General features: G+C 51.3%; 1 protein-coding gene across 3 annotated transcripts in view; it reads right to left on the bottom strand.

Annotated features, from left to right (window-relative positions):
- The window catches only part of PAX2 (paired box 2), an 82,349-nt gene that overhangs the window by 14,098 nt on the left and 43,792 nt on the right, over positions 1-24,459 (bottom strand). For all 3 annotated transcript variants that reach the window (XM_075424151.1, XM_075424149.1, XM_075424150.1), the window contains exons 6-7: positions 11,539-11,714; positions 9,673-9,799 (exon numbers count right to left, since the gene is read on the bottom strand). In XM_075424151.1, coding sequence (XP_075280266.1) covers positions 9,673-9,799; positions 11,539-11,714 — 303 coding nt within the window. The remainder of the gene's footprint in view (positions 1-9,672; positions 9,800-11,538; positions 11,715-24,459) is intronic.

Below are 24,459 nucleotides of genomic sequence, written 5' to 3'. Positions count from 1 at the left end.
TGTTGCGAGGCTGTTAAAGCCCCTGTCAGACTCGCAGCAGAGATGAGCCCAGCCCTCTCTTGAACACATCAAGGCTTATGAAGAAAAATTCCTCGCACCTTCCAGAGGCAGCACCACTTACTCAGCGCAGGGGGATAAAGAAGTCAGCAGTAACATGGCAAAGAGACTGGGACACAATAATGCTTAACACTCGTCTCTCCAAGAGCGGTGGGGAGGAGGCAAGGATAAGGTCAGACAGCGAATGATTGCACAACCAAACCTCAGGCTTTTATGTGTCTATTTATCTATCTGTCTATCTTTCCCTCTGCGCTCTGCAGCTGCACAGACTTAACTTATATCCCATGTATCTTTACTGGTGGATGGCATTTACCAATTTTTACTCCTTTGTTGTCCAACTCTCTCCTGAGTAAAAGCACCTGAATTCTGTCTCCGATATAACTCCTGCCACTGCTGTGCCAGAATAATTGCCCCAGCAGTGAATTATAGCTCCAAAGTGTGTCAGTGTAGGCGAGATCAATTGATTGATCTATCTATCCACCTGTGAATGGCACAGTCCCATTTTTCATTTTAACCACCTCAAACTTCAGCTGCACCTTTTTTGTTTTCACTTCTGATTTTCTCCATTCTCTATTTCTTTCGTATTTGTGATGGAGACCTTGCCCCTTCCTATCCCAAGTCCTGCTGGTGCCAGCAAGCTGTGGAGCAGTGCTGTGCTGGCTTGTCTGTGTCGTGGGGGGTGTCCCTCAGCGGGGCTGCGCCAGGGAACCCCAACATATCTGTCCCAAGGCTGGCACACCGACCTGTAATCAAATGGGGGCTGGAATGAGTCTGCAGCCCCCCAAGGCAGCAGAAGTCTATTCCTGTCCCAGGCTCCTTTCTTCTTCTAAATGGCAAACAATATCCTTGTTTATAAGCAACGAAAAAATACCACCCAGTGTCATGGTGAGGGACGTCTGAAAGGGTCAGCAGGGTGGGGATGTAGCTGGAAACGTAGAAGAGGACTACCTATTTTCTGCATCTCCTGCTCCTCTCTTTCTGACTGTACTTGCTGAGTTACGGCTGTTTTCCTTCCTTTCTAACCCTCTCCTCTGTTATTCTGGCGGAGAGCTAGAACTGGTGATCTCTGGCCTAAATTCCCCCTGCGAATGAAGGGATTTTGGCCAGACAGGGTGAGAGGAAGATTCACAGCTTTGGGTTCCTACAGAGACTCGTCACAGCTTTTATTGTGCTCTCTGCTGCTGAAGGGAAGGGAAGCAGGGGGGTCTGCAGGACTAGATAAGCTGCTTGTTTTTCATTGCTGGCTTCCTGGACAATGAGCTACCTGCAACCAGCACTCCTTGTCTTTTCAGTAAACAAAGAATATCAAGATGGCACATCCCTGCATAAGGGTCGGCTTGTTCACCCCCCCTTAACAACGCTGCGTGCCGTCTCGACAATGTTTAGTGTTCTTCAGCTTTTCCTGGGGCCTCTATCAAATATGTCTATAACCCCAGTGCCTCACTCTCTAGAACACGTATCCTCACAGCATCCCTTAGGGATCGCTGTTTCATCTGTGAGGAACTGAGCCCAGAGCACAAGTACCCAAGTTTGGGTAGGAGCCCCGTGCCAAAGCGGAATCCTGTCTCAGGTGTTTTCAGTCCTGAGCTTGTACCCACCATTCAAACATCTTTCTCCATATTTGTGTTCTCCGTTCCTTAGAAAGGTTCCTTGTGGCAAACAGAATGGGAGTGGGTCCTCAGCATTCATAAATGCGTGAGTTTGCGCTACGGCCAGTGGAGTCACATAGCTTTATCCCACGTGAGAGTCTTGCCTCGGAAATTGTAGAGGTCATGCAAGAGACCAAACTAGACTGACACAGCAGATCTTTCGCTTTTGCTTTCTGTCATGTTGGAAGAACCACTTTTTCTATAATTTCTTAGTTTTCTAGCTTATCTTTTGCAAGAGCATTATGCAAGTGGCACTGAAGGTAAAGATCATCCTATCTTTCTTCCCTTCTCTGTGATCTTAACAGACTTTTGCTAGAACAACTGAAAAGTGTACAAAGACTACTGTGCTTCTCGTTGTACCTTTCTCATCTTTCTCTTTGTATTCCTGTTGACTGGAGAATGAGCCATGCGTGTCCAGGTTTATTTTTGGTTTCTGCACAGATCCATGCATCTTCTTAGCCCCATACTTTACTTGTGGGTTGTTGAAATACATATTTAAAGAAACAACCTTGGATTGCTTTCCCCTGAGAGTGAAAACTGTTGCAACATCACCAATGTCAAGTTTTGAAATATATTTGCCCGATTTTTTATAAAACTGAATTTTATAAATCTAGGTTTTGTGTATGATCTAATTAACTGCTGATCTCCAAGTAAACAGACTTGGGAGAGGAAAAAGTTTTACAGTCTTCATACAGAGTAAAAGATGGAGCTTCCAGTAGACCTGTGATCTGGACTTACTCTTTGAAGCTAGCTGAGTACCATTAGCGTTAATCACCTGAGAACTCCACTGAAGTCAACTTTAGGTGGCTCTAAGCCCATTTGTTTGCAGATGGAGCTGATGGAGGAAGATGTGTATTAAAGCCCTGGGGGGTGGGGGGAGAAGATGTGCAACTTGTGCCCTTGGCAAACAGCGAAGGTCAGCGGAGTTCACATGCTTCTCCCTTTTCTTGAGTCCCAGCCCACCAGGGTGGGCAATTACTTCCTGCCTGGAAGTGTAGTATGCGCTAATTCCTCGGTGGGTTGGGACTTGAATGTTACCTCTTAAACAAGATGCTTTTGAAATATATGCTGGGAAATGTAATTAGAACAGAGCATGTTATTTTTTCACACAGTCCCCACTATAGGTGTCTCCAAGATTTCATCGCAATGATACTCTGCTGATTGTAAGATAGGACAGATCTTCCTGGGTCCCCCCAGCAATCCTACACCTAAAAAGAAGGGCCAAAGATCACCGTAAGCTCTCCATTCCTCTCAAAGACTGCGGTGGGCAACTTCAGTTGTGCAAGCAGCTGGCCTGGTTAAATCCAGTACAGCCGTCGGAGGTCACAAGTTGCCCACACCTGCTCACGGGTGTTGCTGAGCTCGGATATAGAGCACAGTCTTTGCCATCACAAAATTTTTCATCATAGCCACACCTGAGCCTTCATTTAGCCTCAAAAGAAAAGGCAAAAACTGAATTGTTAGGATGACTATGTAATTCTTTTCCCTAAAAAAGTCCCTTTTTGCCCAGCAGCAGAGTCTGGCAGCCTGCTGAGGGACATCAGACTGGGAATGCCAATTCACTGCTGTTGTCATTACCCAGTTCACTTCAATGCCAATTTAAGGAAGGTGAAGACAGGATTTCTTTCAGGCCCGCCCCTTTCTGGGTTCCTCACTTCAATATGCCTTTCAAGCCCACGAGCTGCCTTCTTCAGCACCATACAGTTATTGTCGGTGAAACTTCCTCTGGGTGCATGGAAATAGTTTATGTGATTGCTTCCCCCCCCGCTAATCCTGTCTGTTCCAGAGATCATCCATCTGACCATCTATCACCCTCAGCCATTTGGTCCCACAGAAGAGTAGTAACACCTTTTGCCTTTCCAAATTCCTTGGCTAGATAAGATATTATCTCTTCTTAGGGATGGGAAACGGTTGATGAAATTTGGAGGTCCTGTGGACTCCTACTTTTGCCGATTCCTCATCTCCTCAAACGGAGGAGCAGCTCGCTCCCGGAAAACATCTCCTTCATGCTGAGGAGGCAGGCCAGGGCCAGCCCTGCAGCAGCCACGTCCGTGATGACCCCGGCCCATTTTCAGGGCACTGGGGCTGCGGCCTGCCGCCGGCTGCAGCGGTGAGGGGCTGCGCGGGGAGGGTTTGCCGTCCCCAGAGCAGGGTCGGGGCCCTAGCAGTTTGCTGGGGGTGCTCACAAGGCAGCTCGGCCAGGCCCGGCCAGGGCCGGTGCTCACTGGGGCCAGAGCCAAAGCGGGCTGGAGCAAGACAGGAAATCCTCACTGGTGCAAGCAAGGAGAAGGGGAAGGAAATGCTCCCCCTTTCAGCGTCATGATATAAATACAGCTGAATGCAGTGGCCAGGTTTGATCGCCATTTAAAACAGTCGGCTGGATCAGCTTGGTTTACATTGGCACTATGAGGCTGTTTTCGAAAAGGCTGAATTTTAGGGGTGGTAGCAAATATTTTGACAAATACAAAATCTACACTAAACGTGGTTATTTCAGTTTTTGCTAAGTAGATGAACTGCATCTGTGCACATTTAAGCAATTATGTTGTTTAATATACTTAGTCTTTACATATTATGATATGAGAAAATAGTGAACGATGAGTCCATATTATTATTTTATTAGATTAACAACTTTTAACTTGTGATCTGTGTCAAGTTACATTTAGATGAAAATTAGAATTAAATTAAAAACAATATTTGTAATTATTCATGGTAATTAAATAAAATGACCACAAGTTCCCTGACTACCTAAATATACTAGAACAGAAAAAGCAAGCTTTCCTAAGCAGGTTTTGCATTAAAAATGGCTTATTAAATGGAGGAAAAGATATGTAGAAGGAGGAAATTGAACTTATTTTAGAACCTGATTTTAGAACTAATAGATCTCATCCTTTCACACCAAGCTTAATTCACTCACTGACAGAGGAAAACAAATGTTCCTGCTTTTTCAAATCCTAGTTTGTTTCTTAGTTTTGAACAACCTAGTTATTGAATGGAACAAAATTCTCTTCAGTTCACTCACTAAGCTGAAACGACGGGAAGAATATCTTTTCACCTTGCAGGAGGCTGAAGTTCTCAAAAGATTGTTTAACATTTCAGAGAAGCTTTGGACCCAGGTGTCTGGCCAGTGGTTTTGCCATGCTTAGCATCACAGCTTTCTGGAGAACTTTCACAGAAATCAGATGCTGTTTAAGTACTATTTTTGTATATCTTTCAGACACAGCAAGTAGCCTTAATGTCAGTAATTACTTTTTTTTTTTTTTTAGCATACGTTCAGGTGTGAATTTAGAAAGTTAACTTAGACTGAAAAAAACCCTCACCCCATGCCAGAGAGCGGAGGTCCGGAGTGAAGTGAGATTGATGGGGTTTGTGCTTTCTCGGTGCCTTTGTTTGACACATCGGGCGTTGTCCTCAGGACTTCTCACCCTGGATCATACTAGTTGCTTTAGGGAAAAATTTGCTTCCCAGACAAAAGGAAGCATTTTCTGTATGGGACCTGGTAGCTGTTTTGGTGGGCAATGATGATTTTAAAAGTTATCTAGTCCTCTTAATAGGTGCACAGAAGCACTCAGAAACCTCCTCGCAGGAAGAGTGTGGGACACATGCTCCCGTTTCAGTCCACAGTAGAAGAAGCTGAAGTGCTTTTCTTGCCCTGTTTTTCTTGGGCTTGTCGTTTACCTTTACTTTTCTTTGCAGATCTTACTGATTGTAGTGGGCTGGCAAATGAGGTCTATTTAGGTAAAACTGCCGGGATTCAATTAAGGGAGGTTTTTCTTTATCTTTGCTGTAATTTTATGATCCATCCAGTGGGTAAATCCTGCCCTTCAGTAGTCTGTTAATAAGCAACTTTCAAGCCATACAGGAAAAGTCCATTGTGTCTTATTTCCCATAGTGCTGCCTCTCTGTTGGGTAACTTCTGGGCTAGATAACTGAGTTGGAACGGACTCTGCTCTCACACTATTAATCCATGTCCCCGGAACTCACAGCCTGGTCTGAAAACACACCACTCTCTTCATGCATGCCTGTTCCAAAAGATGTGACTTCTGACGGCGCTTGAAGAAGGATCGTAACCTTTGTTCTCAAAGGATTCAAGGCTTCTGAGAACAACCTTGTGCTTTTAAAGCACTTCTGCTGCTAATGCCAAAATCTTGAGGTTCTCCTCCGCTCACCTCCCAGGTGTTAGCTACTGAGTTCTTTCGCAAATCAAAGACCTGTGGAAACTACCGAATAGAAGAAAGCTATTGAGGTTGTCTGTGTTTACTTAGCCCTGTACAGATTTATACTCATCTGCCTGGGCTGTCTGCCTTCAACAGAAATAACTGAAGTAGAACATCTCTGAACAACAGAATTCTTGTCTTGGTGTTCAGCTGCATGTACTCGCCTTATCTTGGTATGTTCAAGCTTGGCTCTTTGCTCCTAGGAAGTCTGATGGGTGTCCCAAGATACTGTCCGAGAAACTGTCAGGGATCTACGCTAATCTAGCTATGATGGCCACGCAACATCAAGGCAAGCTGTCGCTGGCCCACTGGCCTGTGTGTGCAGGAAAAGGCTTCTCTCTCTGATACCTCACAAGGAAGCTGAAAATTTCTGCATTGTCTGTTCTCTATGGAGCACAGCGGGAGCGTGTTTCTTAGCCGAGAGCCCAGCCAGCCCCTAAGTGTCAGCTCATTCGTGGAAATTCCTTGCAGATACTGGGCAGAAATGAGGGTGACCTGTCTGCTCCACAGTAAGCAGCTGTTTTTGTTTACTTGCTTTAGGAGATGTGCGTAATAAATGGACCGTCTAAGACGCATTAGACAGAACAATTGGCTGAAAGGCAGTGCTTGATATTGGCAGCACTAGGCAAGGCTGTGCTGTATGTAACTGTGGTGCTCAGCCTCGAACAGATGCCCAGGGCTTTGGGGAAGGCCTGGCTGCACGCTGGGGAGGTGGCTGCCTGCTTTGCAGCGCTGGAGCTCTGCAGTTCTGGGAAGCTCACAGGCAGATAGAGGGACTTCAGCAACATCTGTACCTCACTATCTCACTGCATTCCAGGATTTTAGATAGCTACATATTGTTGAGGTTTTGATGGCTTTTGGAAGGGTCTGTTTGCAGAACGGTGTGAGCTGAGAGAGCGTGCTGAGGCAAGTCACGAGCCAGAGAGAGGAAAAGGACTTTGTCTGAAGTCTTCAGAAGGGGCAAGAATCCAGCACCAGACAGCTTTGGTTTGGGAAGAGCTAGTGATACTTTTTCCTGTCTGGGAAGACTGAGCTGGGGAGACTTTCTTGTAGACTGAAGCTAAATCTTACATCCTGAAGCGACTGCGCACACAGCTTGTACCCTGCCTGGGTGGAGTTGTGTCTCCCGTGTTTCAGATACCACGTGGGTTCACGGGCTGCCCGGGGACGAGAGCAGAGAGGCGTTTCAAAGATGACATGGCAGCAGCAACACAGGCAGCCAGCAAATCAGTACTTGCTGTTTCTGCAACATCCCTTCTTGGGAGAGGGATCTGGGTGATACCTAGGAGCCCTGCATGCTCCCAGCCTCTTCCTTAATTTCCTGGCCGGGGCAGATCAGGAGGCAGCACCGAGTTCCTCACCTCTCTGGCCCTTCCTGAAAGCATTGCCTAGCCCATAGCAAACATATAATGAATCATTCATCTTTAATAGATTATGCAAATTGAGGACATCAGATCAATGAAGATCAATAACTGCAACCATTTAATTGCCAGCAAAAACATTTTAAGAATGAGCATTATCTGAAGTCCTTTCTTGGGTAATGGCACCATTAATCCAAACATTGGATCCTGGCCTAAGTGTAGAGGAAAAATTCTCCGCCCCTCTTTCCCTGCTGCCTTTCAGGGTGTTGCGGGTTTTTTTTCCCTTTCCATTTCCAGTTTCTGAGTTTCCCCATCATTACCACCAGTGAACAGCTCCCAACGCTAATAGTTCTGCTTTTGTTACTCTGTGCTGATTGAAATGTCGCATACAGATTGAGATGTTAGTGCTAAGTTGCCACCTGGGAATGTCAAGCTGGGTCTGAAATGAACTCTTCTCACTCTTGGATCCAGATGGATCCGATGGGGATGTTCTCGAGCTGAGCTGGGAGTGTTGCAGGGAACAGAATGGGGATGGCACAGGGTGGGGGGGACATGAAGAAGATTTTCTGCCTCAGCCCACAGCCTCTTCTGTGAGGCCAAATCTGTCTCCTGCGGTCCCCTTGTGAGAGTCATGTGCAGTGCCCCCAGCCTTCTGCTCTCATGTTAATGGGCTGGAGAATGCGCCATCTTCGCTTAGGCAGAAGGACTAAAAAGAGTTAATTTTAATGGCTCTTTCGAATCTTAAACTCTGATTTTAGGCGCCTCGCCTTCACATCCAGCTATGGGGATCTGCCTTCCACGAAGGAAGGACAGTGCTGCTGTCCTACTGGCTTTGCCCCCCGAAGACAGGAAAGTGTATCCTGTAAGAGATGTAGATCTGCTAAATGGTAGATGGATGCCAGCTGAGGTTTGTCTTGCATATGCAAATACAAAGAAAGGTAGAACAATTTTGCCACAGCTGAGCCATTTTTTTCTGGTTGGCTGAGAAACTGCACGGCTGCAAGGATCCTGGATCAAGCTGTACAGCAGCCAAAGCCATCCAAAAAGCCTGGGGGTGTCACTCTTTCGAGACTCTCCATCAAGATGCCGTTTGCCTCCCCATGGTTCTCAGTGGCAGTCTGCAGACCTCACACTGCATCTCCTCTGTGTTTGGGGTAACTGTTACTCATCCTGCCCGCTCCCAAAGTTATGGTAACCAAAGGTTGCAGGTAATAATACGCCTTTGCTCAGTGTTTGCTGAACAAGCAACGGCTGCCTGCCTCAGGCACGAGCTGCCTTGACCTGAGGGGCTGTTTGCTGGGGCTTCTGCAAGAAAACATGGAGACACAAGCTCCAGTGCTCTTGATTCTGTGCCAGCAGAGGACAGCTTTTTGGCCAAGAGGGAACAGCTCCTTCCCTTGCTAGCAGGACTTACACCTCTTTGTTATAAGTTATTTCTCAACTGGGTTTGTAGAGGGGCCGCAGCAGTTGCAGGGCAAGGGGATGTACTGAACAGGGGGGCCTTGCCACCTGCTCTAGCCGCCAAGGAGGCGACGTGCAAATCTCCGGTAGCGGTGCGAGCAGTGCAACTAAAGCCTGAGAGGAAGGGCTGTGGCCCCAGGGTGTCTCCTCGTGGCTCCAGACACGCACAGGGCAGGCGGTCTGACCCCAGCATCGGGGCGGCGTGCCCCGCAGCCCCCGCACAGCCCCAGCCGCTCGGCTCCCGCACGTGCCGTGAGCGACAAGGAGGCTTCTGTGAGCCGCTGCTGCAGAAATTGCCTCCTGTGTCCCTGCACCCTGACTCCTCTACTGACTTGCGCTCGCTCCCATTTCCTGCTCTTCCAGGCACACCAGAGTTTCACGTGCCCACATGTGAGGGAAGGGGGAAGGCTGTGAACAAATTCCTTTTCCTAGCTGCTGTTAGAGACTCGTGGGCTTAAGGATGAGGGCGTTCAGCAGTCGCTGCTCAGCAGACCTCAGTATGTAGTTTGCAAATGCCAGGGCTGAACAAAACTTAAATTATTATTTCTCCCAGAAAACCCCAAGTGTGGATCGTGGATGAGCGACAACCCTCTTGTTCTCAGACACAAAGGAAAAAATCACAGTGTGAATTTGGACACATCTCTCCTCCACCAGCATCCATCCCTACGCCCCATCTGGGCACACAAGTTCCCAGCCCACGCCTGGGTTTGCCTGTCTTTGCGTCACACCTGGGCACCTCTGGATGTACCCCAAACTGCCAATACTCTGAATTTCAAGCTTCTCTTGAGCCCTTACGTCCTCCACAGTCTTTCTGCCTCTTTCCATCTTTGCCACAGAGGGATATCTTGCATTAGCAGAAAAAGCAGAAGCTCATGGTGATGAGGGAAATAAATTAAAAGCTTGGTTCTGCTGTTTGGTCAGGCAGCTTACCGGTCACCACAGGGTACGTCTGGGGTCCTGACACATTTGTCCCCAGGTCTGGGTTAGCAGAGGTGGATAGACTTGATTTGACTTCATCGAGACCAGGGGTCAGAGCTGGGAGGGAGTACTCATTACCCTGGGGAAGAGAGGAGAAAGACAGCTCGCTATTGATGCGCCGGGAGAGAGGGAAGGGTGTGCAGATGGGGGGGAGGAAGAGGAGCGATGCAAACCCCTGCACAGATGGGAGAGGAGGAGGAGGAGGAGGAGGAAGCGGAGAAGATGACGTGACAAGAGAGTTGCAGGGGGGTTCCTAGGGTGGACTGTCCTGACTGTGTGCCGCTGCGGAGGGGAAGCGGGGAGAGGGACGCAGCCCCTTGGCTGTGTGCGACTGAGCCGAGACAGGGACGGGGACGGGGACGGCTGCCTGTGCCAGCCCAGGGTCCTCTCCCCTCCGCTGAGCTGTCTGCCTCGGTGACAAGGGCCGCAGGGACTGGGACAGGCGGGCTGCGGGAAGCAGCCAGCGCTGGCCCACCATAGGCAGGCTCTCTGCCGAATCGGCTGCCTCCCCGCCGCTGCCACCTCTGTCCTCGCTCTTTAAAAACAAACAAAGAAGCCTCATCCCCTGGCTCTGTCACTCTGTGCACTGGGGTATGAAATTGGGGAGGGGGGAGCCACATGGCTAACAGAAGGGTGGGAGGGGGAGAGCCATTGAATCTGAAAGGGTGTCCTGTCCGAAAGGCTCTGGTAATTGCCTTTTTATTGCGGCAGCCTCCGGACCAGACGCGGGAGCTGCAGAAACCGGGAAGGCTACAAAACAGCAGGAAAAGTTGCTCTGATTAATATTACGTTAAATTAAAACTGATTTTCTGCTCTTTCTGCTCCTTTTTTTTTTTCCCTGCGCTTCCCCAGCCCCCTCCCCACATCTCGCCCTCCTCCAGTGGCTCCCTGCAGGCTGCCCCCTCCCCGCCCCGGCCCCTGCCCGGCTAGCACTGCCTAGTCATTTCCAATTCCTTCTCGTATTGATCTTCCTGTAGAAATCAGTTTTGTAATTAGCTGCAAATTAGGCCTTCTACTGGGGGTGAGCCTGCCCCCTGATTTATCACCAGAGTAATTCGCTGTGATCGGAGAGAAATTAAAATGAACTCAATTAGGCTTCGGATTTGCTTTATGGGCCCTGCTCAGAGTTTCAGGGGGAAAAATGACTGTGCTGGTGCTTAATAGTCTAATGAAAGTAAATAAAGGTTATTCATTGTAATAAACCCAGGGACTCTGGGATGAAGGGAGTCCACAGCCAGCCTCTCCTTCTCTTCCTTTGTTGGTTTATGGCTTAGGGCGGTTTAAAAAGACTTTTGATTTTCATTTTATTAAGACAAACAGCTTTTGGGATAAAAGGCCGGGGGAGCCGGGGAGTAAGGGAGAGGGGGGGCAGAGCTGCAGAAGTGCGGAAAACTAGGTTGGAGATGGGAGTCAAGTCTCAGCTTTGGGCCACGAAGGAAAATGGCCCGTCAAACCCAACCCCGTGGCTCGCTGGTCAGCGGTGGGATCCGAGCGCGCCGGAGTTTCCGTGCAGTGCTGCGTGCCGGTGAACACGCGTGGCAGCGCTTGCGTGTTCATGGCAAGAACGTGTCCGCGTGCCGGCAGGCGTGTGTGCGGAGGGAACGGCAGGCACGAGGATCGAGGGAGAGCACACTTGGATCAGCACAGTGATGTGCTCACACTGGACAGTGCTGTACAATGTAAACGTGATGGATGTGCAATAACAGGTCAGCGTGAGAACAAGGGGTGAAGAGGGGCTGAGTGATTTCGGAGAGGGACTCTCCCTTGCCATCATCCTACGGGCGCCTGTGGGTCCCCGTTACCAGGCCAGGCCCTCACCTGCTCAGATTTGATGTGCTCTGATGTTTGAAAGACGTCAGGGTAAGAAGGACGCTCAAAAACTCGATCTAAAGCTTCCAGCTGCTGCTGGGTGAAAGTGTCGCCACGAAGGTGCTTCCGCAAACTGTCCACGCTGCTCTGGGAATCTCCATTGGGAACTGAGCCCTCGGACACATCTGCAGGGCACAGACAGAGAAAACAGGGAGTTAGCACCGCCCTGGCTCGGGTCAGCACGGGGTGCGGGGCAGGTTCGGAGGGGGAAGGAGCGGGGCCCCCCGCCTGCACCCCCGGAGCGGGGCTGAGGGAAGCCCCCTCCTGCTGGCTGCTCCCCCCGGCTCCGAGGGGCTCTGCTGCCCGGGGCAAGGGAGGCTGTGCAGAATGGTGCTCGGCTCAGAGATGAGCTTCGGTTCTGCTGATTTGCAGTGTTAAAAATTGCCAGATCTCCATTGCTGAGCATAAAATGGGAGCAAAGCACAGCGATTAGCATCGCTAGAAGGCTGCTGGAGAGGCAGCTGACAGAGGAACCCGAGTGCTGAGGACGGACCTGTGCTGGAGCGGGCTGAGGAAGCCTGGCGCGGAGAACGGGGTCTCTTACAGCTTGGAAGGGAGGCACTCTCTGTTGCAGCTCCCCGGTCCCGACAGAAGTTATATCTCTGTTATCATTTCCTTCTCATCTGACCTTGTCCTGTCAGGCCCCAGCTGAGCCTTTCGTCCCCCCCAGGTAGCAGGACTGATCCTGTTTCTGGCTCCATGTCTCCCCACGGAGCGCCTGTCCCATCCAGCAGGCATGGGTTTCTGTTACCATCTCTGTCCCATTCTCCCACATGTAGCTCGTCATTTATCACAACTCCTATCTCTGTTGTAAAACTCCCTCCAAAATGGGAGGAATCTTTGCCTCTATTGGTCCCCCTTCCTATCCAAAACGAATTCTTGTATTACAAAACCTAGTCCTGCTCAGTGGGAATCGGCCTTCCTGGTGTTCCTTTGTTCTTCCTGGCAAAAAAGCTTTCTCTGGTAGAAGCATCGCCAGAAGTGCACCTCTGTCCCTGCCACAGCCCTCTGACACAGCCCAGCCTCACTGCAGGGCCTCCTGCCACCTTCCAGTGTCTGTCACTGGTGTGCCATCCCGCCTCTCACAGCCCACACCTTCCACTGTCGGTGTCACTGGTGTGCCATCCTGTGCCCCTCACAGCCCACACCTTCCAGTGTCTGTCACTGGTGTGCCATCCCGCCTCTCACAGCCCACACCTTCCACTGTCGGTGTCACTGGTGTGCCATCCTGTGCCCCTCACAGCCCACACCTTCCAGTGTCTGTCACTGGTGTGCCATCCCATCTCTCACAGCCCACACCTTCCAGTGTCTATCACTGGTGTGCCATCCTGTGCCCCTCACAGCCCACACCTTCCAGTGTCGGTGTCACTGGTGTGCCATCCTGTGCCCCTCACAGCCCACACCTTCCAGTGTCTGTCACTGGTGTGCCATCCCATCTCTCACAGCCCACCCATCCCCACCGAGGTGAGTCCGTTATAAACGCCCTGCCCCATCCAAAGAGAATCTTTCCCTGTGATAAACCATCTTATCACCCACCTGGGTTTTTTTTTTCCCTGTTATCCCCCAACTCAAACGAGGCGCATTTATCTCGGTTATAACCCCTTTGTATCTGGAGTGAGTGAGTCTCCTGCTATTAGCATCTGTCACATCCAAGGTGAGTCTGTCTGTTATAACCTCCTGTCCCAGCCGAAGTGAATCGTCCTTTGTCATAATCCCTCATCTCATCTGAGGCAAGTCTGCTCATTATAATCTTCTCCAACTGTGCGGAGTATCTTTCTGCTGTCACCTCGCAGCCTAACTTTGGTGAGACTGGCTGGAATCCCCTGTCTCATCCACGCTCATCGACTTCCCTACCCTCCATGCTGACTCTCTACCAAACGTCCTTCATCAGACACAGCTCTGACTCTCTTACCACCCTGTCTAACCTAAGAGCAGGTTCTCCCTCCCATGCTGCGATTACCTTCCTGCTTTGTCACTACTGTTCCTCATGCTTCAGCCTTTCTTGGTGGCCTCTACTCTGTGGATCTCAGACACTTGCTGTCTGTCAGGAGAGGGATCAGTATAGACCTTCTCCCTCCTCTGTGTGACTGCGAGGTGCTCGTGGGCAGACGATGCTCCCAGGAGCCTGGAGTGGCATTCACCGTGCACAGCGGAACCGTGCCACTCCGCCGCTGCAGCTTTTGGCTTGTGGCTGGTGCTACAACGGGTGTTTTCCTGGCACAGTTAATGCCCGGCTGGTGGCCCAGAGTTATAACTGAGCCTGCTGCCTTCTGGCTATGAGATATATCCGTTTATAGGTGATTATACGATATGATATAATCAATAGTACATTATATACAGTAACGTAGTACAGTACCACTCGCAAGACCATAGAAAATATTACGTATTGATTTGTCCCAGCCAGCAGCCTTCCCTCGAGCAGCCCCTTCTCTCTTTCTTCTCCACCCCTAGACAGAGCAGGGCTGTTTACTGGCACCCATCCCCGGCATTTTCTCCTCTCCTCTCCTCAGGCTTATTCGCACAAGGGAAAATTCTCAAGTTCCTGAAAGCTGGAGTTCATGACAGGTTTGACTAAGATAAAACAGAGCAAAGCCCAGGCTCAGTGGACGGCACGCTGTGTGTGTCAGTGCAGGTTTCATGTTTTAGATGGACAGGGCTGTCACTGCAGGGGACAGCTTTCGGGGGGACTAGGGCAGCGTGAGGCTCGTGCTCCCAGTTCCAGCAGGCATTTCTCTCTGGTGCTCCATGCAGAAGGCTGCCACAGAACTCGGAAAAAGACCCTGTGTGTTTCTGTATCAGCGCTTATCTCAGCCCGTCTGCAGCCTGTGAAGCTGTTTGCCTGCGAGGATGCTTCCACGTGTCAGTCAGCGTGCATGGCTGTGCACACCATGATGCTAATACACGTGGGTATTTTTGCAGCAGATCATTATTCGGGTATTCTTTAGATTCTGCATCACCGTGCACGCTTGAGCAGCCGTTTGTCTGCGGCAGCTGGCTTAGGCTATATTTGATGTCTGAGGATGGCAGCCCTGTGCTGTGCGTGGCGCTTGGTGTCAGCAGACGGGTGTTCCCGCATTTGGTAAAACTTCCTTTGGTTGTCATTAAATCAGGTTTTACCCATCGTGAGCCGCCCTGGGTGGCTGCACAGATTAGTGCACACGTGCACGCCCATTTGCAATTCCCGTCTGCCTGCGGAGCCCTGTGCACGCGTGTCTCCCGTGTGGCACAGGCCGTGCCTTTGTGTGAAGCAGCTGAAACCACAGCTTTCCAAAGTCGCTGTAGGAGTCTCTTTTCCTTCATTTATTCAGGGGCCCTTCAGATCTTGACAAATCTGTCACTCTAAATTTGCGAGAGATTATGGTGCTCTCTCCCTAGCACGGAGAGAGGTGATATATGATATCTGCTGCCCCTATTGATTGCCTGATCTGGTGGCAGAGGGCTGGCGAAATGAACTTGAAATGAACATCATGCCTCAACTCATTGTGCGTATAATACACTACTTAATCCCACATTTTTCAGCCGCTATGGAATTCAATTGATCAATCATGTCCCTCTGATAGTACTGTTTTAGGGGTTATTGCTGCTCTGCTCGCTGACCTTTTATTTATTTATTTATTTGTGTCAGCGCGTGTGTGCGTGCACGCACGTAAGTACCTGTGTGTCTTTGGGAAGCTCAGGCCCGGCTGCTAAGAAAGGACCTGTGTAGGCAGTGGGAAGTGAAAGAAAAGGATGAAGGGAGGAGAAAGGGAAGGAACGGGGCTAGATAAGAAATCAGAATGATTGAAGCAAGCAAATAGACGGGGAGAGGTGGAGAAGCTGTAAAGAGAAAGGTGATGCTCTGGTTTCGGCGAGAGTTCTGGCAACGGGCAGGGGGTGGGCACTCTGCCATGGCCTAGGCTGTAAAATCTGTGAAAGAAAAGGAACTCCTGACCAAGGCCCGTCAGCTGCCGCGAGGTGGCCCTTGTCTAGGCAGCTGGCAGTAGCACTGGACTTCATCATGGAAGGGCACACAAATCCCAGACTTCGCAGAGCAATAATATGAGCTGTGCATATGGATTTTACTTATGAAGCAGAGAAAGTTTCACAGGGATGATCCTGAAAGACAGGTTTATATGTCTTGTATTGCTAACACTGAGACCTTCACAGTCATGGATCATTATATTTTCTTCAAAACCAAAGGACTGTAAATCCCCTGTGTTTGTTTTCTGGTGTCAAAACCTATAGAGGATGCGTTTCCATTTTTTTCCCTGAAACTGCAAGGGACAGACACTTCTATCTGGTTTTCGATCAAAGCTGCAGTTCTCATGCAGGCCTATGGCTCTGTGAGCTGGACTACCAGAAGCCTCAGATATCGTAATACGCAAAGTATGGGAGCCGACCACTGCGTGGACTTGAGCACAATGGCAGTAAGGAGCAGAGGGGACTTTAGGGAAGAGATGGGGTCCATCAAACGGCCGTGGGTGAAAGCGAAGGGCTCATGGGCAAGCTTCGGTCAGGAAAGACTAGCAGATCCCATGAGGAATGGCCTCGTGGTGGGCAACAGTCACTGTGACTGATGGAGAACAGCGCCAGGAGTAAAAGCTTCAGGGCTGGGGATCTGCCAAGAAAGCAGTTCTTGGAAGACGTGCTGCGGTGAAGCAGGGCTTCAGCTGCACGGTGAGCCGGGGGATGCTGCCCGGGTAGCTGCTCTAGCTGTGCCCTGGGGAAGCATCGTCACCCTTCCCAGTTCCCTTTGCACCAGCGAGGGAAACTGTGGTACCGTGACACAGGGACAACTCTCTTCAACCAGAAGGGTCTCAACAAACGGCTTCAGAGGTGAACCACGGCCTTGGTCCCTGTGCCCCCCACAAGAGCACACGGTTGCTGTCAGCATGATCGGGACTGGCCCTGCGTGTGTGGACAGGAGACATCTGTCCTCCCGAGGGGCTGCTGAGGGAGCGCATGCAGCCAGCGTTCAGCACCAGCCTTCAGCACGAGACTCAGAAACGCTCCACGGGCATCACAGGAGTGTTCTGACAGATAACAAGGAAACGCTGGGCCAGAGGACACAGGAACAACCTTAACTATATCTGACACAGGGAATATGCCCATCAAATAGCTCCAGAACAAGGAGACGTTCCCATGTCCAGGAGCCACAAAGACCCCATCACGTGCACGCAGCACAAGGCAGTGTAACACGGTTCCTCCCCTGGCGCCGGGTGACAGAGAGCAGCCCTGCTTGGGCTGTGACGGGGCCATCTCGACAAACAGTTCCGAAGCACTGCTGACACAGGAAGACCTTGGTGGCGCAGACACACACAGGAGGGTCAGGAGAAGCCGCGCGGCTGGCACACGGACAGGGAGATGCTGGTCTCTTTCGGGCAGGGTCTGTTCGTGCCCCCGTGACAGGTCTGCCTGCTGCCTCGTGGGGCCCCAGCCTCAGCTGCAGCCCATGGCTCTACCCACACAAATCGCTGTCCTAATAAAAGCGAGTATGGTGGACATGAGACCTGCCAGCCAGGTGCCACAGCAGAACCCATCGAGTTGTGGACGCCTCTGAGTGGAACGCATCTGCCGAACGCAGTGGGGCTGCGGAAGGGCCATCCCTCCGCGCCAGCGAGGCCACCCTGTCCTGTCCCACAGCCCGCCCTCGTCACCGTCCTCACTGGGGTGCTCAGCCCAGAGCAGCCCTGCCCCGCTCCCCGGGCACTCGCTGCCACGCATGCTGCCCGTTCCCAAGCCACCCTTTGTGTTAAGACCATGCTCTCCCTTTACGCGATTCCCCTCCTCCGTTTCCCCCTCTGATGTGCCCCCGTGTCCCCGCAGCCCGGGCCCCTCAGGCAGCTCTCCTGGCCGTCCCGGGGGGCCCTTCCCCGCGCTGCTAGTTGTTGCAGTTTCAAACTCAATTGTTCTCCTTGGTACTGAGGCAAATGGAGTCATTAATTACCTTCTATCGGCTGGGCCGAGTTCAGAACGCGATCGATAGCCAGCGCTTGTCATTCACGGCAGCCAGCCCTGCGCAGAGCCTCACGCCACGTTCGGCACGGGCCAGGGACGAGCCCAGTGCTGTCAGAGCCGGGCTTCAGGCCCCGGCATCGGGCTCCTGCTGGGAACAGCAGACCCCCGGCCTCTGCGCCTGAGCAGACCCCTGGCCACAGGAGACCAAAGACAAGGACCTCAGCCCAGTGAGCGGATCACGCATTTTCACGTGGTCAGAAGCGCCTGGTACCGGTGTTCTGGTCTGCACAACCTGATCCAGTCTGGCTATCACGATGTTTCTCGAGGCTCCGTTCGCATCCTCGCTGATTATTACACTAATACTGTACTCCCTGTGGTAGGGACAAGGACTAGCAGCCAGAATATGGCAATCCTGTGGCCTGTTACCCAGTGGGGCTTGGCAAGGAAGGCTGTAAAATCTGGATCACATTTCCTTCAAGAATAATTTTTACAGCCTTTTGCACAGCGTGAAAGAAGGCGTCATCTCTAGATGGGTCAGTTCTGTGCTTCAGCACGTAGTAGTGCTGCAAGAATTGTCAGGGCTTTGACTGTGATAACCGAACTGGTGGGGAGAAAGATGAACCTCAGGTCCAGGTGGGAAGGATCCCCAGTGAGTGCGGGATGGAGGTGGCAGAGCATGGAAGGGGCTGGCCAGGTCCAGCAGCGCACAGAGAAGGAATGTTGTCAGGGATCTACACCGTAATGGTGAAAGAAGATCTGGTACAAGTTCAGGGTGTGTGCAGTATCCTGCAGAAACTGGGACAGTGGGAGACAAGTCCTGGTGTAATATCACCTCGGGGAAACGCATCAGCCTTCGTGAACTTTGCAGTCGTTCATATTCCTGTGTCCATTCGCCTCAAGGGAATCCACAGCCTGAATCCGAGTGTGCTCATTGGCGGTACTGTGCTGGTCCAGGTGTCTCTGTGATTTAAATGTGCCAGAGCCACATAAACTGTGTGCATTTGTGGCTTTCAGGCTCAGAGCAGGAAGGCTCAGAAACAAAGGGATTTTTAAGTTTTGAAATGAGCGTGTAGCTCGGATGAGGAGCCGGTGAGCAAGGCGGGCTGCTGGTGCAGGGAAGCGAGCATGCCCGACCGAGGAGGAGCGAGGCGCGTGCGGTGCCTGGCAGCTGCGGGGCTGCGCGTGACAGAGTACCTCAGATGGAGCAGGGGTGGGCAGCGCAGCTTTAATGCAGGGCTTGCATGAGCAAAACAGCAATGCTCAATGAGAATGTAAATGAAATGAATTGTGTGTGCAAATGCGTAATGATCTGTGTACTCGGATCTGTCTTGGATTATCATGGGAGCATGCAAACGTGCATTTAAGGAAGTGAGTCTGTGTATGTGTATGAAAATCATATGTATTTACTACAGCATCTAAGTGTATCATTGCAAATTCGGCCCAGAGCATCTGGGAAACGAAGTCTGTACAGACTCAGGTTTGTGCCGTAGGTGGTAAGCCAGGGGTTAGGCTGCAGGCCGCTGCCTCGGATGCGTGTACTGCAGGTACTGCATACAGCACGTGCCGGTGGGCAGACGCGGCGTGTCAGCCCGGGCGGGCAGAGCCGGTGGCTCCTGGGCAAACAGCCACCGCAGCTCTGCGACCTCTGGGTGTGCTGGGGGCGAGTGGGCATATTCTGCTCTCAGCCAGGCTGCTGCAAACCCACGACAACTCCCTTCCCTCAGAAGAGGCCCTAGGGATTTGTACCAGTGTAACGGGGGACAGAGCGTGGATCCCGCGTCTCTTAGGCTTGCCTGTTAGCCAGGCAGAAACGCAGCTGCCCCCGGGACCCAGTACACTCGCTGTGTTCGTGTTGGTGGAGTAGCAAGCCGCACCATCACACAGTGGGCCAGATCCTCTAGTTAGTGCGACTCTGTAAATCTCTCACGTTCAGTGCTGACCTACACATCCTGAAAGCTATCTGAAGGGTCATCCTGATTTATGCTGTTGTGGTGTCCCCAACATGCCTTTAGTGTGGAGCCCCTGGGGACAGCTGCTGCCACAGGAAAGCGGGGCACTGGGAGCTGCGCTGTTGCCCCTGCCAGGGCAGAAGATGTTCTTAGCATGGCTGGAGTGACTTCGCTCCCTCCTCTCATCTCCCCAAGCCCATTTGTTGGGGAGCTGCTGCTTGGCGGGATCCCCCTTGGTCAGCACATAAAAAAGGGTGGCTTTTGTTAGCTCCGAAGGACAGAAGCAACGCAAAAAATTACATCGCATGCAGCCCTAACTATGCTTGTTTAGAGAAACTGCTTGCATTTATGAAGCCTTTGGTGCGGAAAGCAGGGCTGCAAATGACTGCATCAGAGCGACAGTAAAGGCCATTAATTTCCTGTTATGTTTTCCTGTGTTGGGGGCTTTATTAATTTAATTTTACACTGTCGAACAACAGCGAGCGCTGACACCGCCACACTCGGAGGGTTTTTTTTTTCCGAAGCACTGCTTTGCCTGACATGCAAATCAACACTGCTGTCGGGACCGCTGGAGACAGGGAGGGAGCACAGAGCGGGGCTGTCCCCATCCAGCCCCAGCTCCCCGTTTCAGGGAGATCCCCGAGATGCCAGCTGAGCACCTGGGCTCAGCAGATCTGGATCAGGCCGTGGACACCCCTAACACGCAGTGTAGAAAACACGAATTCCTCTTTAGCCTGCCGGGTTCCAATGGCTTGGTCCCCCACTCTTAATACCTGCTTTTCTTCCATTTCCCTTGCTCTAGGCTCTCCCTTCCTTTCATTCTACCTTATTTTCCCCTCTTCTACACTTCTACCTTAGCCTCACAAGTCGAAGAAGGCTGCCCCTAAGCCAGGTGCTAGTGAATCATGTTATTGGAAGCCCTTCTGAGTCAGCACTAAACCAGTGCTCAAGCAGAGTGTTTTTAGAGCTGCCATTTTTGAAGTGCCATAAAACAAAGGCTCCAATCACTCAGAGTCATTAAAATTCCCATGGCATTTTTTGCAAGAGTGCAGACATTAACCTGGCTGTCCTGAACAAAATCCAGCCTGAGCGATTACCCACAGCATATCTTAATTCTCCTGTGGTTTCATTTGGACATGGCACAGCAAAATTTCACTGTTGATGCTCTGTATTGTTCAACATCTGCCACGGTCCACCCGAGAGTCAGCCGTGTTTCAGTAGTAAATGAGATCTTCAGAACGGGAAGGTTAATAAACAGTGTATTATAGAGGATGGGTAATTGCAAAATGCCATGCAATGAAAGAGCTACAGGCTTGCGATCTGCTGCAATCTGCTTGGACTGTCACTATGCAAACCCTTATTCTGAACGCTCACTCCTGTAATAACTGTAAAGCATTGGCAGAGTAACCTGGAGACTCATGTAAAGTCCCTTATGGATACACGGAGGGTCCTACACTGGTATGACCTCTGCCAGCTGTGTGTCGCAGCTGTGTTCCAGAGTGTAGGAGGTGGTCCCCGAATAAGAGGGGCCCCAGTCACGGGTGGCAGTCCATCTCCCAAACAAGAGAGGGCTGTGCAGGCAAGAGCCATAAGTATCTCTGAGGATTAGCCAGTGGGGTATTTTTTTGATTTGCTGGCATTTAGTAAACTTGTCCCAAACTCTAGGACGCTTGCAAGGTCAATTCTTCTGTTCAAGGCCTACCTCGTCCCACACTAGATGCCAAAATCCAAAGCAAAAAAACAACAGCTCCTTTGGGAAACCAAGCACGGAAGTGTACCTGTCCTTCGTAACAGCCTTTTCTAAAGCATCTAGGAGAGGACTAGAAGGCACTCAGGACTTGATGGACATTTCATACACAATAACCACCTCATTAAGGTTTAATCCGATGCCTACAAACCTGTTCCGATGCAGATCCCCTAGCTTAAAAGCAGAATAACACCTATAAGCTTCAAAAAAAGGCTGAGCCAGTGAAAGAAAGAAACCCTGACCTACTCCACATCCAGATGGAAACAGTGATACCCATGACCTAGCTCCTGTTCTGGCACTGTTTTCCTGTGTGTTTTCCTGTAGCTGTGTGGGAGGAGGACTTTGTATCTTGAACCTGTTGGGATGTAAGCAGGAGGACGCCTGGATGGATGAAGGAAACGCAAAGGAGAAATGTGAATCTAGGCATTATTTTTAGGCCCGTTGACAAAACTCTGACATTTTAAAGGATGTTAAAATGGGCATGAATTGCATTTGACGCCTATTGAAAGTGTCCTTTATTTTATCTGATTGAAGCATGGAAAAATCACCTTCAAAGAATTATGGATGGAGACAGACAGAAGAGAGACAGACAGGCGTGTCTGCTGTGTCTCGCTAGATAGGTATATGTAACTGCTTCTTTCAGGATGTCTGTTGTTAACAGAGTTGTCCTCCACAGGCAAGGTCTCAGAGTTAGCCTAACCTCTGCAGGCTGCTGTTCGTCTCGGGTCTTGCTTGGCAGCTACGGAGGTAGCTGAAGGAAATCTAGTATTCCCTGAAAGGGTCCTGAGATGTTCACAAACAGCATTTTTCTTTAATGCAAGTTCTTGTGGCAAAACTAAGCGCACTGGTTTGTCTCTCTCTCCCCACTCCACTCAAGCCACCTCCTTGCCCCTCATCTATCCAGCCAGTATTCTTACGGGCTAATCACTCGATGAGATCTCGTTGCTTCCCCCTGTGATCCAGCGAAACAAGGCTAGAGGATCTGATGCTATTGCTCGGGGAAGCAAAGAGCTCCTGCTTTCCTTCCGAACAGCAGCAGCCTCCGTTTTGGGAGGAGGAGGGGTTTCGCCCTAGCCCTGAAGGAGAACAGGATGCTTAGTGCTTGCCTTAAGCACAAGAAGACACTCCTCTGCAGGAGCGATTCCCAGCTACCAGCGGCAAGCGATGCTTAACATTACATGGACGTAGACTCGGGAGTGCAGAGATAGCCAAATCAGGAGCTAATTGGCGCACTGGGGACTGACCATCGGGCCCCCCTGGCTGCTGGGATGCAATCGGAAAGAGGGAGAGAGGGAGAGAAAGGGTGAGAGCAGGAGCCGTCCTCCGCCGATGCCTCCCCGAGGCTGGGATTCCTGAGGCCGCTGCTGCCTGGTGCTGTCAAGGTCAGCAGGTTCGGGTTCACTGAACGGTCAGGATGGTTTGAATTACTGGCACTGCCTGCCGATTCCTCCGCTCATCGTGATCCGTCTTCCAGCACCGGCTGCGGGATGCTCTCCCCGGCCATGTGCTGCGCACGGTGTGGGGCACGGGCAGTGGCAGAGAGGGAGATGCTCTTGTTAAGAGGATGAGTTTTTAGGAAGATTTAAGAGCTAAGGCAGTGCTGAAGAAAGGCACATGCTCCATGCGCTTAGCACGTGGAGACCGCGCTTCCAGAAACAGCAGTTCTGGTCCGTTCTTCTTTTAGCTGGAGAACTGCCCCCTGCAAGCTTCTGCCTTTCGTGAAAGTGAGGAGAATGGCTTGAGCAGGGCCTGTCAAACCCTTATGGGGTGAAGAACCTCTTGGTGGGGATTTCTGTCCAATTCCACACAGGTAGAATGAGTGAGCAAAGACTAACGTGCAAGCCTTTATGTAAACCACGCTGCTAGGACGTTTTCTGCCCAGAGGTAGCTGTGTGAGCAGGGTGAAGGGCCGGAGCAGCCAGGCGTGTTCCTGTGAGGAAGCACCAGAAGGTGCTCAGGAAGCTGCCGGCCAGCGAGCAGCCCAGCGGCAGGCAGGCTTGGAGCCGCTGGCAGGGGAGAAGCCGGTCCGCAGGCGTGTGCGTGTGCACAGGCAGGCTGCTGGTGCCACAGGCGTGCGCCCAGGCGGGCATCAGCGTGCGGCTGAGTGCCTACACGCGCGTGTGCGTACTGTACGCATGGGCTGCCCAAGCATCCGTCACGGCAGCAATAGCAGAAATAAGCACATGAGAAGGATGGTGGCAAGAGAGAGCAATGAAAGGGAGTCAGAAGAGGCCTGGGGGCTGTGTGGGAGCTGTGTCCAGAGTTTGTCTTTGACCAGAACGTCTCCACGGGTATCACTGACTGGCTTTCAGTGGAGTTTCACTACAGAGAAATCCGGCCCTCTCAGTCCGTAAGCTAGAGTGCTTCTCTTTGCTTCTTACTCTGAGGTTTGTCGTGCACCTCTGTGAGTCAGCTACATCTGCCTGTAGCTGTGTATGCGGAGCTTTCGTGCTCGCTCCTCTGCACATGCCCACCACACACATTCCTACACCCGGAGGAAACCCAGGGCGATGCTGAGAGCAGAGCCGCACGGGGCTGCCCGTGCCTGGTGCCCGTGCGTGAGGCCTCCGGCGCTGCGCTCCGGGCTCTCCAAGGCACGGAGGAGATCAGGGCTAGCCTCCCACCGTCTCCTCTGTGAAAGGGAAGCCCTCGTCTCTGGTAAGCTCAGCAGGTTCTCTGTGTGGCCTGGTCCCTGCGCGTTAGGAAGGACGTTGTGCCTACCATCACCTCTGCTCTTGACTGCTCTCCCAGTTCCCTCTCCCACGGCAGAGCAATGGGCTCTGGCAAGAAGGGTCAGGGGCAGTGCCCAGTATGGTGCTGGTTTGCATTAATGAGATACACGCAGTGTAATCCGGCAATGGAGGCAGCCCTACAAAAGGAGGTAATAGCAGGCTGCCATGAGCAGAGCAGCTCAGGTAATTGGTTTATCTATCTAGAAGCAGTAGTAGCAATCTCTGCACAGACAGAGTAGCAGTAAAGTCTCTTCCTTAAGGCTATTTCCTTTGTCTTTTCAATTGCTTGCACATCCATGTGAGATAGAGAGAGAGAGAGGAAGAGAGAGAGAGCTAGAGAGAGAGGGAGAAATGTTAATTTGTGAATTAATGGCTTTTCTCAGCGGAATTGTAAATTCAAATGTCACCTCACAGGGTGACACTACGCTGGGCTGCTGAAGAAGCAATGATAAGATCCCCCCCATCCCCATGCCGACATGTACCCATGCCCCTCCCCTCCCCGAGA

Source organism: Opisthocomus hoazin, chromosome 6 (genome assembly GCF_030867145.1).
Source record: "Opisthocomus hoazin isolate bOpiHoa1 chromosome 6, bOpiHoa1.hap1, whole genome shotgun sequence".
NCBI classification, from domain to species: domain Eukaryota; kingdom Metazoa; phylum Chordata; class Aves; order Opisthocomiformes; family Opisthocomidae; genus Opisthocomus; species Opisthocomus hoazin.
This window is presented reverse-complemented; position numbering and strand designations above follow the sequence as displayed.